Here is a 14,665-nt window from a genome sequence, read left to right as displayed (position 1 = left end):
GAACAACATTATAATTAAATGAATTTATTTACTGAACACAACATATAAATAATATAACAAAATAACAATAATTATAATTTTAATTTATTTCTTACAATAATTTTAATTCAATATTTTATAAATGTGAGTGCGTAAACGCCTTTTTTATATGAAAATAAATAAGACCCAATGTTATCTACCTTGGGTCTTATTTATTTTTTGATTATTGTTATTGATTAAATCAAATGTTTCTTAATTTTGCAAACAAAAAACTTAGCAAAGACATTTAAAAAAACACAAATCGTACAGATTTTTTCTTAAATTATTAGTCTGAATCAATAGTTCGCTAAATAACTATTCAAGTATTTAAATAATCTTCATTTGCTTTTTCGCAACGGTGAAAGATTTTCAAATTGTATAAACCTATAAGATTCTCTTTGGTCATGTCGTTTTCTTATTTTGCCCTAAACACAACTAAGCTAGGCACCACATATTCGTAAGTGTGAATCAAGCTCGAGTTTATCCATTTTTCCTCAAGAAAGTTACATATGCGTTAATTTATATATTTTTTAAGAAGAACATGCTTATATAACTTTAAATTAATTATATTTTACTATAAAAACATGACAATAAAAAAAATCTTGGAGTCAGAATTTTATTAGTTACATTTAAAAAAATGGCGGTTCCGGAAAGAATGTTTTTTTTATAACCCAGATTATGTAGCCACGTTTAATTTGTTATTTATTTCACATATTTTTAAAGAATTAATCGAGTGATAATAACATTGTGGAAACCACCACCACTATAATGGAATATTAAAAATCCGACAGTATATTTTATCATAATTATTAAACATTAATAATTGTTTATTATAAAAATAAATAAATTATAAGTGATATAAATAATAAATAAATTAGCGGTTTAAGCAAAAATAATATATATTTTGCTGCATAATATAACTTGTTTTCTTATATATGAAAAATTAATATATGTGGCAACATCGTTCAATACTTCATGCACGAATGATTGATTGATGAATGATTTACTGTCTCTTTCTGTAGTTCGTCTTTATCAATGATGAAGACAGAAGGTAGCTTTTCTGTTATATATGTCTTGTGTTTGTTTTTTTGTGTATAGATAGAAAATACAAAAATATAACAACTTTTTTATAATAAGACCAAATATACTGGATATCTAGTTCGGTGTGGTAATTATGAAATAACTCTCTACTTAAAAAGCTCTCTGCTTTTTAAGTTTTAAAGCGTTTGATAGCATTCGTACACAGTAATTTCTACTTCCTGCTGGAAATGTTACTTCTGAGAAGATTTCTAATAACCATATTACGAAGCTAGTCACTACGCGTAAATCACAATGGACTCGGGTACTGATTGGTTATGTGAGATTCTGCAAAATGTGCAGCTAGAGCAGTTCTATATACCAATCAGAGATCAGCTACAGGTAAGTGAGATTTATTTAAAATGTGGTGTTATTAAAAATCAAATAATTAGTATACTTCACACCATTCATATAGATTACAAGATTGGCGCACTTTGACTATGTACATGCAGAGGACCTTGAAAAAATTGGCATTAGCAAACCTGGCATTCGAAGACTGCTTGATGCTGTTAGAAAAAAGAAGCTGCAATTGTGGAATAGAAAATTTTGGAATAAATTATTTGGATCAGGTTCCGTTACAAGAGAAAAGACTGATATAGCACTCAAACCCCAAATGCAAACTGAGGCTCGTACAACATGCATTATATTAGAGAAAGATATTGTGTAAGTATGACTTTGTTATGCCAAATTGATTTAATTTCATTACACAATAATTTAGTATATAATAATAGAGGAAGTATTCTGGTATTTATTGCTACTATTATTAAAAATGCAAAAGTAGCTCTGTCTATCTGCCTGTCATGCTTTCACAGCTGAACTACTTAACCGATTTTGATGAAATTTGATATGAAGCAAGCTTAAACCCTAAGAATGGATAAAAACTACTTTTTTCTAATTATCATCTGACATGTAACATGCGGGTAAAACTGCAAGCAAAAACAAGTATTATATACTTGTAACTTGTCTCTATAAACTTTGTAAATAGTTTTACTACTGTCTAATTAATTATACATATGTAATATTACATCTTAGTGTTATTAATTATTCAGTACGTGAAATAATTACAATACTGTTTACAGGTTGCACAATGAATTAGGTAATGGATCATTCGGTGTTGTAAAACGAGGAGAATGGAGAATGACAGATCAACAAAATCAAATGGTGCCAGTAGCAGTTAAAGTATTAAAAGCTGATGCATTTTCTCAGCCAGGAATTTATGATGACTTTAGAAGAGAAGTTGAGGCTATGCATAGCTTAAAACATCCTAATTTAATTAAGTTACATGGTGTTGTTTTTCATCCCCTGATGATGGTGTGCGAATTAGCCCCTATGGGTGCTTTATTAGATTATATAAGAGCACAAGATGGTAAAGTGTCTTTGAACTATATATCAAAGTGGTCATGTCAAGTAGCAGCTGGAATGGCACATTTGGAGAAAAATAGATTTCTGCACAGAGATTTAGCTTGCCGGAATATATTGTTATCTAATTTAGAACTGGTATGAGTCTTAAATTAATTACTGATTTTTTAACTAATTAATATTGTTATATAATATCATGATGATGTGATTTAAACATGCTATTAAATAAGTCATAGATCTTTGGTAATCACATATATTCGTACCGAACTAAATGTCAAAATAAAGATACACTTTTTTAATGACCCACTGCTGGGTTGAAACTTTGCTACATTTGTGGAAAATGTTTTGGAACTGAATTCCCTATGTAGTTCCAATGGTTGGTTGGTGGATTTATATATGACAGGTTGCAGGTTGCATGTGGGTTTCCATCAATTTAATGCAAAAATGAAATTAATTTTATTAAAACTCATATAAAGCATATGAAAACTCAGTCCTGTTAGCTTGGGTTTGCAACTGCAATCATCAATTAAGATTCATGTGATAACCTCTGGTTTAATTTGGCTTAAACATAGGATATGTTTTTTTGAGTACCATAGATCCATATAGCTTTATTAAGTTTGATTATTATAAAGTTAAATCTTAAAGTACAATAGCACAATTTGCACAATTGCATGACAGTATTGTTAGCATTACATAATATGTTTTTCATTAGGTTAAAATTGGTGATTTTGGTCTGATGCGTGCACTACCGGATGCTGATGATTGTTATGTAATGAGCGAACGTCGTCGTGTACCGTTCCCCTGGTGTGCTCCTGAGTCATTACGTTCGAGGCAATTTTCTCATGCATCTGATGTTTGGATGTTTGCTGTTGCACTGTGGGAAATGTATACTTTCGGAGAAGATCCTTGGATGGGTGAGCATGTTTTATTGCTAGAAATATTACAGCATTAGAATCATAATCAAAGTTTACTTTATTTGAGATTTTACTGAGATGAACCAACAAGAAATTCAGTTGTTACTATTTGTAACAATCAAAAAATGTACACATAATATAGATTTATCACATATAAGAACATGTATATGACCTGTACGAACAAACACTATTATTATATCCAAGGAGGCTCTTATACTTTTGAATCAAATAATACATTTTATATTATTTTATTAGACGTAAATTTAGTCAGAATTTTTAGAATTATAAACACAATGGAACTATGAGTGTTGCCTTTAAATTTAATATATTTTGTTGAAGTCCGTTCAGAAGTGTTTGCATACATAAGAATATATTTGAATAAGGTATGATTTTGATCTCTATTCACAAAATATTAATATTATAATTTAATTATACACACTTATCGATATATAAAACCTGCTTTTGTATATTTTATTCATGTCATCTTGTAATAATATGTCTCCTCTATTTATGTTTTTTTTTATAATCTCTCGCTCTCGGCATAATTTTATTATAAATTAAATTAATATTATCTAAAATAAAAATATATTTTTAAAATCTTATTGTCCTTTGGATTATAGAAATAGATTGATTGGGACAGTCATAGCTACCCTGCCTACATATATACACAAATTTTTTTGTATACAATGTACACATTCATGTATTTAATCAGACAATTTCCGTTGTAAGGAAACAGTCACTCAACATTCATAACACACCCATACTCTACTATATACTGTGTGATCTATACAAACATATTTATCAGGGTCGCTATGAAGACAGCTGCTCTGAAGGTCGTCATTGACATTATGTACTATTATGCTGCTATATTTAATTCGCATAGCGCGTTTGATAGCTTTTTTTTTTTATAGAATAGCAAGGTGGACGAGCATATGGGCCACCTGATGGTAAGTGGTCACCAAACGCCCTTAGACATTGGCATTGTAAGAAATGTCAACCATCGCTTATAGCCGATGCGCCACCAACCTTGGGAACTAAGATTTTATGTCCCTTGTGCCTGTAACTACACTGGCTCACTCACCCTTCAAACCGGAACACAATATCAAGTATTGCTGTTTTGCGGTAGAATATCTGATGAGTGGGTGGTACCTACCTAGACGAGCTTGTACAAAGCCCTACCACCAGTATATATAGTGCACGTATGAGCAAGAGATCACGAGATGAAAACAATATTTTTTCATGATACATGTTTTTTTATTAGCAAAAAATATATTCAGCACATTAACCAGGCGTCTACAAAAATTAAGTACAATAACAGTTACTTAATGTCCCACTGAACTGTCCTAAATGTCGCAGTCTAAAATAATACTGTTTCCCGAGATTTATACACAAATGACTGAAGATATATGCCTTACTAGCTACCGACCAATTGTATGGGGAAGGGCGGATGTTAGGCAGTTTAAGATATCTCTACCAAATTTCATCTAAATCTTTTATGTAGTTTTTGCGAGAAAGAGTAACAAAAATACATTCCTCCTCACAAACATTCGCCCTTATAATGTTAGCAGGATTAAACCGAAGTATAGTAATTTTAGGACACCTTTTATAAACTGTATTCATAGGGAGAATTATTGCATAGACAAACATTTACAAACAAACTATATCGGAAGATGAAATTTATATACAATGTATTACGGGAGTCTTGCTTATCAGTTCAACTCTTGTTTTAGGATTAAACGGTTCAGAGATTCTTCGGCTGATAATGCGTGAAGGTCAACGTTTATCAGCCCCTAATGCTTGCCCGCCTGATGTCTACATGCTGATGATGCAGTGCTGGGACCTCAATCCCAAGGAACGTCCGACCTTTGTTGGTATACAGCGGTATATGGAGACAAATAAGTTTGAAACGGCAATTGCTAGTCTTAGGTAAGTTTTATATCTCACTTATGTTTCAAAGACTTTAGATGTGAACAGTCTCGTTAGTGTATTTGCTAGCTTATAGAGATGCAGATACCGAGGTTATGGCTTCAATTCCCTGGTCGGGTAATAAAGGCTATTAGATTTTACTGTCAATTATCAGTAGCAGCGGAATTAGTAAGTCGGTAATGATACAGTTTCTTCGAAAAACGTCGGACTAGCACAGGTGTATTCTTTGTTCCTTTACTCTCACAGTGAAGGAACAAAGAGTACATCTGTGCTTTGCACACATATGCACTATAATATTAAAGTTGAGATAATAGATGTAAAATGGAATACGTCTTTGTTATCCATAGCTATAGAAAACATGGACAAATGACTATAGAAGCAGGGGATGCTATAGTACTCATAGACAAGAGGCCTGAACTGCACTGGTGGAAGGGACAGAATCAGACCAGCCTCGAAGTCGGGCTATTTCCCAGGTAAGGTATTCACGTATTCCATTCCATAAGATTTAGTAGTTAGTTAGTAAACTTTATATATTTGATTTCCTTTATAAACTTTTATTACTATTTCATAGTAGTATAAGATACGTTTCATTTTATTTATTTATAAATGAGTGTTTTAATATCATTTTATTTTCTAGTACATTAGTGACAGCTGTTAAAAGCAAGAACGTTCAAAGCGCAAAGAAAGCCCCAGCGGTATCACCGGTTCGAAAAGGTACGATCTACATATAATCGTGTAATTAAAAAAAATCAGCATAAAGCGCTTTAATATTTTACAAAAATCTACTTCGTTAAACCTAAGTAACGCTTCAACTGTGATGAAAATACATTTAATTTTACAAGTCAAGATCACAACGTATGTATGATTTAATTTATTCACGAATGCAACAAATATATTCAATAATACGACGCAAAACCATCCGTAGCATTGAAAATTGCTAATCTATGACTAACTGTGTTTTAACCCGCGTGTGACTGATCTGTTTATGGACGTGCTGAAATATTTCGCACCTATGTTGATTTAAATATATTATCTGTTAACGTGATTTTTTTTTCTATTTACGACCTTCACTATTGCCGCTTTTGTGTGTTTTACTATTTTTTTTTTTTTAAGTTAAAAGTCCTTACAATAATTTATTAAGTACTAGCTAGACGCGGCTTTGCTCGCGTAGAATTCGTTTCGTGACAATAATTCTCTTTCAGCTACTTTTTATAATGAAGGATTTATGTCATTTTTAATTATATAAATATAAATTATATTGTTTATATTATTATATTTATGGGCGGGATTATCTTCGATTTTTTATTTAAGCTTGTAAATAAGCCATTTTGCCAGACTTTTTATCGAAGTACTAATACAACTTTTCTTCCTTCCTTGTTATAGTAGTATCCAAGTATCGATGCTAAGTCCAGTGACAGTGCAGATGTATTCATTTGTTAAACAGCAATACATAGTATTGTTGCGTTCCATTTTAAAGGGTGAGTGGGCCAGGGTAACTACGGGCATAAGGGATATAACAACTTCGTTCCCAAAGTTGGTGATTGGCGATGTAAGGGATTGTTAATATTTATTACATCGCTAATGTCTATGTGATCACTTAACATCAGATTGTTCGTCCGCCTACCGATATCACAAAAAAAAAATGGATACTATTATGATAAACATGGCGACCTGCAGCGCACGCGGGCGGCGCGGGTGTCGCGGGTGGCGCGGGCGCGGCGGGCGCGGAGTGCGCGGCGACGCGGCGGCGGCGCTCGGCGGAGGCGGCGCAGCCCGCCAGCACGCGCCTGTCGCGCGGCGACAGCAAGCAGTTCCACTACAACAAGCTCGTCAACGACCGCTCCGACGCGCCGCCCGCCAGCGCGCGCGCCCTGCGCGACCAGTACTCCAGGAGCTTGAATCAAGGTATTCGCTCGACCCTTATTAATTGTGCAGAGTTACCCTTTTATCTCGCTGGAAAAACGCATTTAAGCATTTCTCCCACATGGACCACCGGAATACCCACTAAAAAAACAGTGGTACCCTCACAGTATCCTCAGGGACGTCACAGAATCGCTTGTGCATACTACCGTGACCCCCCCGACGATTGGCATCCTATCGGCTCAGCCTATTAGATCAGCTTTCCCTAAACCTTTTTTAGCTTATACTTGGTGTTAAGATAAGTACAACTCCTAATTAACAATTAACAAATCATTTGGATTCTTGCGCTCCTGAGTTCAACCTTACATTTATTCGAAAGATAGAAAAACTTAATAACTTTTTAGTGATCCAACTTGGAGTTTGAACCCGGATCTACAGCACTAGACCAACGAGGCAGTCTGATGATATAAATGATTTTATATATATATGAAACCTTAACGTGAAAATGAAACCTTATATATTAAATATTTTCTTGGTGGTATGGTTTTGTAATAGCTTGTCTGGTGAGGTACAACCCACTTATTCTACTGTCAAACAGCAGTACTTAGTATTGTTGTGTATATGACGTTAATTATGTCAGATAAAATAGAGTATAGAAATCGTTATTATAAAAATTTGCATAAAATCATGAATACTGTTTCTAAAAACGATAAATACGACGATTAGTATTTTCAGAAGGGGGATACCCCTTATATTATTATAGTGAACCGGTTCCAGATGTAAAATTTTCCGATACAAAGCAAAACTAATATTGCTTAATCTCCACGATACAAGATTCTGAATATATTTGCTTACAATGTAATTATGTTCTATAGTGAGAGAAGAGCTGCTCATCGACTTGGATCTACCTCCTATGACTAACAAAACACCGACCAAAAAAAAGCAAGCGAATCCGAATAACATCTCTATTTTGGATGAACCAATTGATGTACCAGAAATTGGTAAGTTATTAAATATTATTTTCATTTAACGTATGTTTAATTCAATTAATATTTTCGATTAATGAAAATATTCGTTGCCCTCCAGACCGGTATCGGCCACATATTATAGTGCATAAGTGTGTATGCAAACATAGTTGCACTCGTTATTCCCTCACCCTCATAATCCGATGGGACGGCAATCCGACACGACCGGAAAGGGTTTAGGCGTTGAACCAACGGCTTTATGTGATTTTCGAGGCACAGGTACTGTACACACTTCTAACTTCCATACTTCGGACTGCTACTGAGAATCTTCGATAGAAAAACTTAATAACTTTTTAGTGGTCCAACTTGGAGTTTGAACCCGGATCTACAGCACTAGACCAACGAGGCAGTCTGATGATATAAATGATTTTATATATATACAGTAACAGCCTGTTAATGTCCCACTGCTGGGCTAAGGCCTCCTCTCCCTTTTGAGGAGAAGGTTTGGAGCTTATTCCACCACGCTGCTCCAATGCGGGTTGGTAGAATACACATGTGGCAGAATTTCAATGAAATTAGACACATGCAGGTTTCCTCACGATGTTTTCCTTCACCGTTATGCACGAGATGAATTATAAACACAAATTAAGCACATGAAAATCCAGTGGTGCTTGCCCGGGTTTGAACCCACGATCATCGGTTAAGATTCACGCGTTCTTACCACTAGGCCATCTCGGCTATATATTTATATATATATGAAACCTTAACGTGAAAATGAAACCTTATATATTAAATATTTTCTTGTATGGTTTTGTTTGTTTTGTGGTATGGTTTTGTAATAGCTTGTCTGGTGAGGTACAACCCACTTATTCTACTGCCAAACAGCAATACTTAGTATTGTTGTGTTTCGGATTAAAGGGTGAATGAGCCAGTGTAACCAACGGTACAAGGGACATAACATCTTAGTGCCCATGATTGGCAATGAAAGGGATTGATAATATTTATTATAGTACCAATCTCTATGGGCAGTGGTGACCACTTATCATCAAGTGGCCCATTTGTCACTAATGTATGTATGTGCAAAGTAGCTCGAAAACCTTTGGATAAATTTTATAAATATTACCACACCTTATATATGTTGACATTTAGTATAATGTATGATGTCTTCATTCCATTCCGTTGCATTCAAAGTTCTAACGCAAAGTTAAAGGCTAATGCGATGTTCGTGTATTTTTAGTATTACAAGTTCAAATGTTATATACTATATTGTTATTTTTTTCATATTTCTAGGACAAGAATTAGATTGGGGTCAACAAAGCATAGAAAGCCTACCAACATACTGCACAGAATCTCAGACCGTGACGTCACAACCAAATTTGTATGGTGCTAAATCTCTAGACGGCCTCAACTTAACGACAACTCAAGCTTATACACCCCAGAGAGATCCTTTTGACACTTCATTCTGGCCAACAAATAACGCTGAATCTCATGGAAATGAACCCACGTACGATTTAAAAAAAGGCGATTATCTCAAGATGTACAGTCAATCTCAAACATACTCGAATTATGCATCGACAAGTGCAGATGGAAACATATACAATAACATGACTCCGGTTATGAATAACGTAACGAGCCAAAGCACATCACACGGCACTTCAACGAACACATATTCAACTACGAATGCTCTCTCGAAAAGGAATAAAGATGAAACAGAGATAACGATTACGAATGAAAACGTTAAATCGTTAGCTGAAATGTCGCTGGACGACAGGATATCAGAATCATTGAATCTCAGATCGAAAAATACCAATGAGAATGTTTATACGAACAGTGGCGCGTATGGAAATGTAGCTTCCACATCGAACAGCGGAAACACGAACAACGACAGGTACAACGATATACCGATTTATAGTAACTTCGAAATAAATCCGACACAGCAGCAGTTTATATTGGAGACAAAAGATTATTACACGAAATTCTCGACACCGTCTGGAAGTCAGACGAATAATGACTACGAGAAGAACATTTATGTGCCGAAATACGAAGAGGAGGGCGAGAAATTGATGAACTTCAGTGATTCCCTCGAGAACTCTAAGAATTACAGTGCTCTGAAATATCAGAATGTTGATTACGGGCAATACGGTTACTCTGGCTACGGTGCCTCCACATCACGGAATGTGATGTATGATGAAGTGAACGATACTGCCAGTAATATTTACAGTGAGATTGGAGAAGCCCCGGATGTGTATGCGAGTGTAAATTATACAAATACGTGTATATATGATGAAGTGTATGAGCCCATACCAAGGCCTCATCGTCCTGCACCTCCTTGCCCGTATCAACCCAAGTAGGTTTTGTAAATTATAAAAAAAGATATTATATGCTTCTGGTCATATCGATTTTTAGAATGTCCTGTCTAAATTATTATAATTCATTTTTAGTTGAAATTATTGAAAGGCAGTCATAGTAACTTTTTTTTTTAAATTATTATTTGTCTGTGGCATGAGTGTAAATTGACAGCTTGTTTTGAAAAATGTATGCTTTGATTTAATTTGGCAAGAAATTACTAATCAGACTGAATTTATATAGAAGAATTGATAATATTGATAGTTTTGTTTAATTCTTAGTTGTAATGTATTTTTTTAAAATACAGAAACTGTTTTGTATAAAAGCAGTACAGTTATTAAGGGTTCAATTTGTACGAATGTAAACCTAGTAAGAAATTATTGACAAATGTATTACTTTTGGTATTCAATATATATTTTGTGTAATTAAATGAGATAAATACTTTTTTTTAACGAAACCATAAAGAAAAATATTTTTGTAAACTATCTATTTTTAGATAATTAGGAAAACACTTTTATTATTTTTTCGTAGAACATTTAAAGTAATTCTGGTAAAAATAATATAGACGTCAACACATAGCAGGAGATAATATTCAGTTGTTTTTTATCTACACAGCAGTACTATACATGATGTAGGTTGGCGGCGCATGACAATGTAAGAGATGGTTAATATTGCTTACAGTGCCAATGTGGCTCGTTTTACAGTGCCAGTCTGCTAACCTATAAAAAAAAGTGTTGTCCTAACGTTTACTCTTATTATCGTGTTTTAATTTTTGCTGCATTCACTTATTTTTTTTTTTTAAATAATTGTGGTGTTGACATAAACATAGTTCCTAAAACAAAAGCAAATGTTCATTAACAATCGTAAGTGTGTTTGTATTTTAATTTAAAAAAATATCTGAGATCAACGAATTGATTATATTTTTCTCATAGTTTATAAATAATCTACATAAATATTCGACGTACTTTCAAATGACATAAAGTATAAACAAACCCGAAAATCTTTGGCTTACTGCCGTTGGTTAACTAACTTTTTTTCTGGCGTGTATTTACGATAGTTGAGTGTATAATATTCTGCCAATGTCCCATATAAAATGTTTCCGCTTACGTATTAATGTACAGCTTTGACAGATAAATCACGATTGATTATAGTATCGATAGTTCAACCAGAGGTTAAAAACTTTTGACATTATTTTCATTTAATGATTCTGGATACAAGCCACACCTAATCCTTATAAATTAATAATGAAACTAATGTAATGCTACTAAGTGTAAAGTGTTCACACAATTTAAATTATGACGATTCCTTAACATTAAAAAAATAAAATTAGTTAATAATTCATATAGTTTTACTTTTGAATTATAACATAAAAATTAGTATTGCGTCCAGAACATTCGGATCATTCGAAATTAGCTTTCAGTTATATAACATATTTAAAAATACCGGTGTGTAGAAGCTTGATTGATATTGAATTTAAACCAAAGGTTTTCTATGTGAACCTATGAACTCTAGTTTTGTCTATGGCAATGTCACTATTGCTTACATTTCATATCGTTTGAAAGTGCGACTACTAAAGCTTATATAATTGTTGCTGTGCTTCGGCCACCGCGAAAATCGCTGTGGGCATCTATCGATAAAACGAGATTATGCGTAACAAAATCGTTTTCTTTTTCCACTGAATGAGAGTACATAATATTCGTCAAGGTTGACAAACGGTTTTTGCGTCGAGATTTTTTTTTTCATGCCTTTTATTGTCTACGTCGATCTAATTATCCCGACATCACATGGTGCCTCACCGCAATGTACCTGTTAGTTTTAGATATAGAATTAGTGATGATATTCACTCGAAGCCAGTTAAAGCATATTTTGTGTAACTTTTTTTTTCATATTCACTTCTACTTTTGGAAAACACCATATTGAATCTTATTTGATTCGGAACATTTATTAAACGATAGTGTAAAATTCGACTACAGATTAAAATAACATTTTTGAAGATAATTAAATATAGATATTATTATTGATTAATTACAGATATCCACTATAGCAGCTAAAATTCATTTTGTTAGAACATTAATTAAGCCATGACAGATAAAAATCATTGATTCTATTTATGCTTTTTTTAATACAGATGTTTGTATTAAAAAAAAACTGTTACACAGTCCGGTACAAAATAATATGTGTAATATTTTAAGTTTATAAAAAAATATTTTGTTGCCTGCTGCAAGGTTTGAATAATAAATAGTATACGTAGAAATTAATTTTTACAAAAGAAATAAAAGAATAATTAATTTTCAATTAGCATTATAAAAGCTAACTAGTTCATTTCAATCTCGAATATATTAATCTAATAAATGTATGTCTGTAAAATGTGCTATATATTTTATAAATGTGACTTATATTTTATATACTTAGTACAATGCAGAATATTATGTCATCATAATTATTTAGAGTTGTAATAAAAAAAGATATAGTTAAAAATTGATAATTTTTGCAAGAGATCTTCAATTATATGTATATAAATTTGTTAGTGTGTATATAGGTGCGTTACAAAAAAAAAATCTACTTTATTAAATATGTATAGACTTATAAAGCTATAGATATACCCCACATACCATTAAATACTGTATAGTTAGAAAAATGCGTTGTCTTCTTTTTTCAAATGTCAAATTAATGGTGACAGAAAGAGAGAAAGTGTGTATAGCTATTGACATATACAACGTTTATTAGTGAGGCAGCTTATGTTTAAAATGTAATTAGAAGGTACTACATGTCATGAACGTATGAAGTATCAATTGTTGTTATTGTCTACAATCAATAATAGTAACACATATGTTAATTTATTACTCTAAAGCTAACATATGTTTAAAGCCAACAGTCTAAAAATGCTTTCAACAAATATAATGATATTAATTTTTCTTATTTGTAGCGAAATATCTTGGATTGCTATAAGAAGCCTTTAGCTATAAGAAGTATGTGTAAAATTTTATAAATAAAAAACTCTGTGTTTAAAACATATAGAAATATGATTTTCAAAACTGTTAATACTCTGACTAATTATAATTTGCGTTGATATTTGACTTTTTGTATGTTAAACGTAATATAAAGTGCATGTACCAACTCGATATTACTTGCAGCTAATAACTACGTTGTATCTATTTGAATGATAATTAGTTTTTATCATAATAAAGACGTAGATATTTAATAATGTTTTTATTTGTCTCATTTTCTTATATAACTTTAGTCATTTCATAATTGTTCTTCAGCATCCTTGAGTTATATTTATTTGGTAACTGAATCATGTGTATTTAACTGCCATGTAGTTCTAGTTCGAGTTAAGGTCCTGGGCTTGAATCCAGAGTCCGATCAGTAAAAAATTTTGGGGATTTACTGTTAAGGAATCCTGCATCTGATCTCTCCAAATGGGGTGGATTGCTGTCCCATCGGACTTGAGAGAGTGTCTTCTGTAACCAGGTAACCTATTATAAAAAGAAGACACTGGTACACTTATTCTTCCACATGGAACAAAGCTATACAAAGTATTGATGTTTGTAGTAGTATAACTAATAAATGGGTGATGTCTATAAAAACGGTTTGTGTGTGAAATTTAATGTAATGTTTTCTATCGACTGTATCACGGCGAGTGCTCTGAGGAATTATTATATTATTTCTCTAATTCCTGCTTCCCCCTTCCTTCTTAAGTCCACGCGAGCTGGTTCTCGATGTCACCGCCTAACTGTGACATCAATTCCATCGCGAACAAAGAAATTTGGCAACTCCTTTCTTTGTCGCACTTCCAAAAAATGGAATTCCTTACCAGCTCACGTATTCCCCTCCTCTTACAACCCGGGTTCCTTCAAACGAGGCGTGAAGAGGCATCTTGCGGGCCGGCAAGGCGAAGGCGGCTAGTGCAGAACGTTTTTCCCGTCTGTACTGGCCGTCGTCGCGTTTGGACTCTACTACCACTTACCATCAGGTGGAGTAGAGTCATTTGCCCTCCCGGCGATATAAAAAAAAAAAAAAAATGTAAGCTGAAAAAGATCTAACAGATTAAATATAATAATATTTAGTAAATAAAAATCTTGATTCAATACCTTTTCATATCCACGCTTTTTTATTAAATTTATCGATTCCGTGTCATTTTATATGGTACTTGACCCAGAAAATGAAACACGATCATGTTACACAGTACATGTAGGTAGT

At 33.1% G+C, this 14,665-nt stretch overlaps 1 protein-coding gene across 1 annotated transcript; it reads left to right on the top strand.

Annotated features, from left to right (window-relative positions):
* Positions 1-1,062: 1,062 nt before the first annotated feature.
* Positions 1,063-12,546, top strand: LOC126770286 (activated Cdc42 kinase Ack). The gene is made up of 10 exons (XM_050489614.1): positions 1,063-1,437; positions 1,511-1,758; positions 2,175-2,592; positions 3,167-3,368; positions 5,099-5,294; positions 5,642-5,767; positions 5,932-6,008; positions 6,972-7,199; positions 8,030-8,155; positions 9,410-12,546. The coding sequence occupies exons 1-10, from the start codon at positions 1,351-1,353 to the stop codon at positions 10,468-10,470; spliced, it is 2,769 nt and encodes a 922-aa protein (XP_050345571.1). The 5' UTR covers positions 1,063-1,350; the 3' UTR covers positions 10,471-12,546.
* Positions 12,547-14,665: the final 2,119 nt, after the last annotated feature.

Source organism: Nymphalis io, chromosome 8, assembly GCF_905147045.1.
Source record: "Nymphalis io chromosome 8, ilAglIoxx1.1, whole genome shotgun sequence".
NCBI classification, from domain to species: domain Eukaryota; kingdom Metazoa; phylum Arthropoda; class Insecta; order Lepidoptera; family Nymphalidae; genus Nymphalis; species Nymphalis io.
The sequence above is the reverse complement of the archived record's forward strand: the minus strand, read 5'-3'. Positions and strand labels throughout refer to the sequence as shown.

Excerpts from the sequence above, each read along its gene's own strand:
- LOC126770286 (XM_050489614.1), top strand. The coding sequence starts at position 1,351 with ATGGACTCGGGTACTGATTGGTTATGTGAGATTCTGCAAAATGTGCAG. Across the intron at positions 6,009-6,971 it reads GGTATCACCGGTTCGAAAAG|CGCACGCGGGCGGCGCGGGT; the intron begins GTACGATCTACA and ends GGCGACCTGCAG. Across the intron at positions 8,156-9,409 it reads AATTGATGTACCAGAAATTG|GACAAGAATTAGATTGGGGT; the intron begins GTAAGTTATTAA and ends TCATATTTCTAG.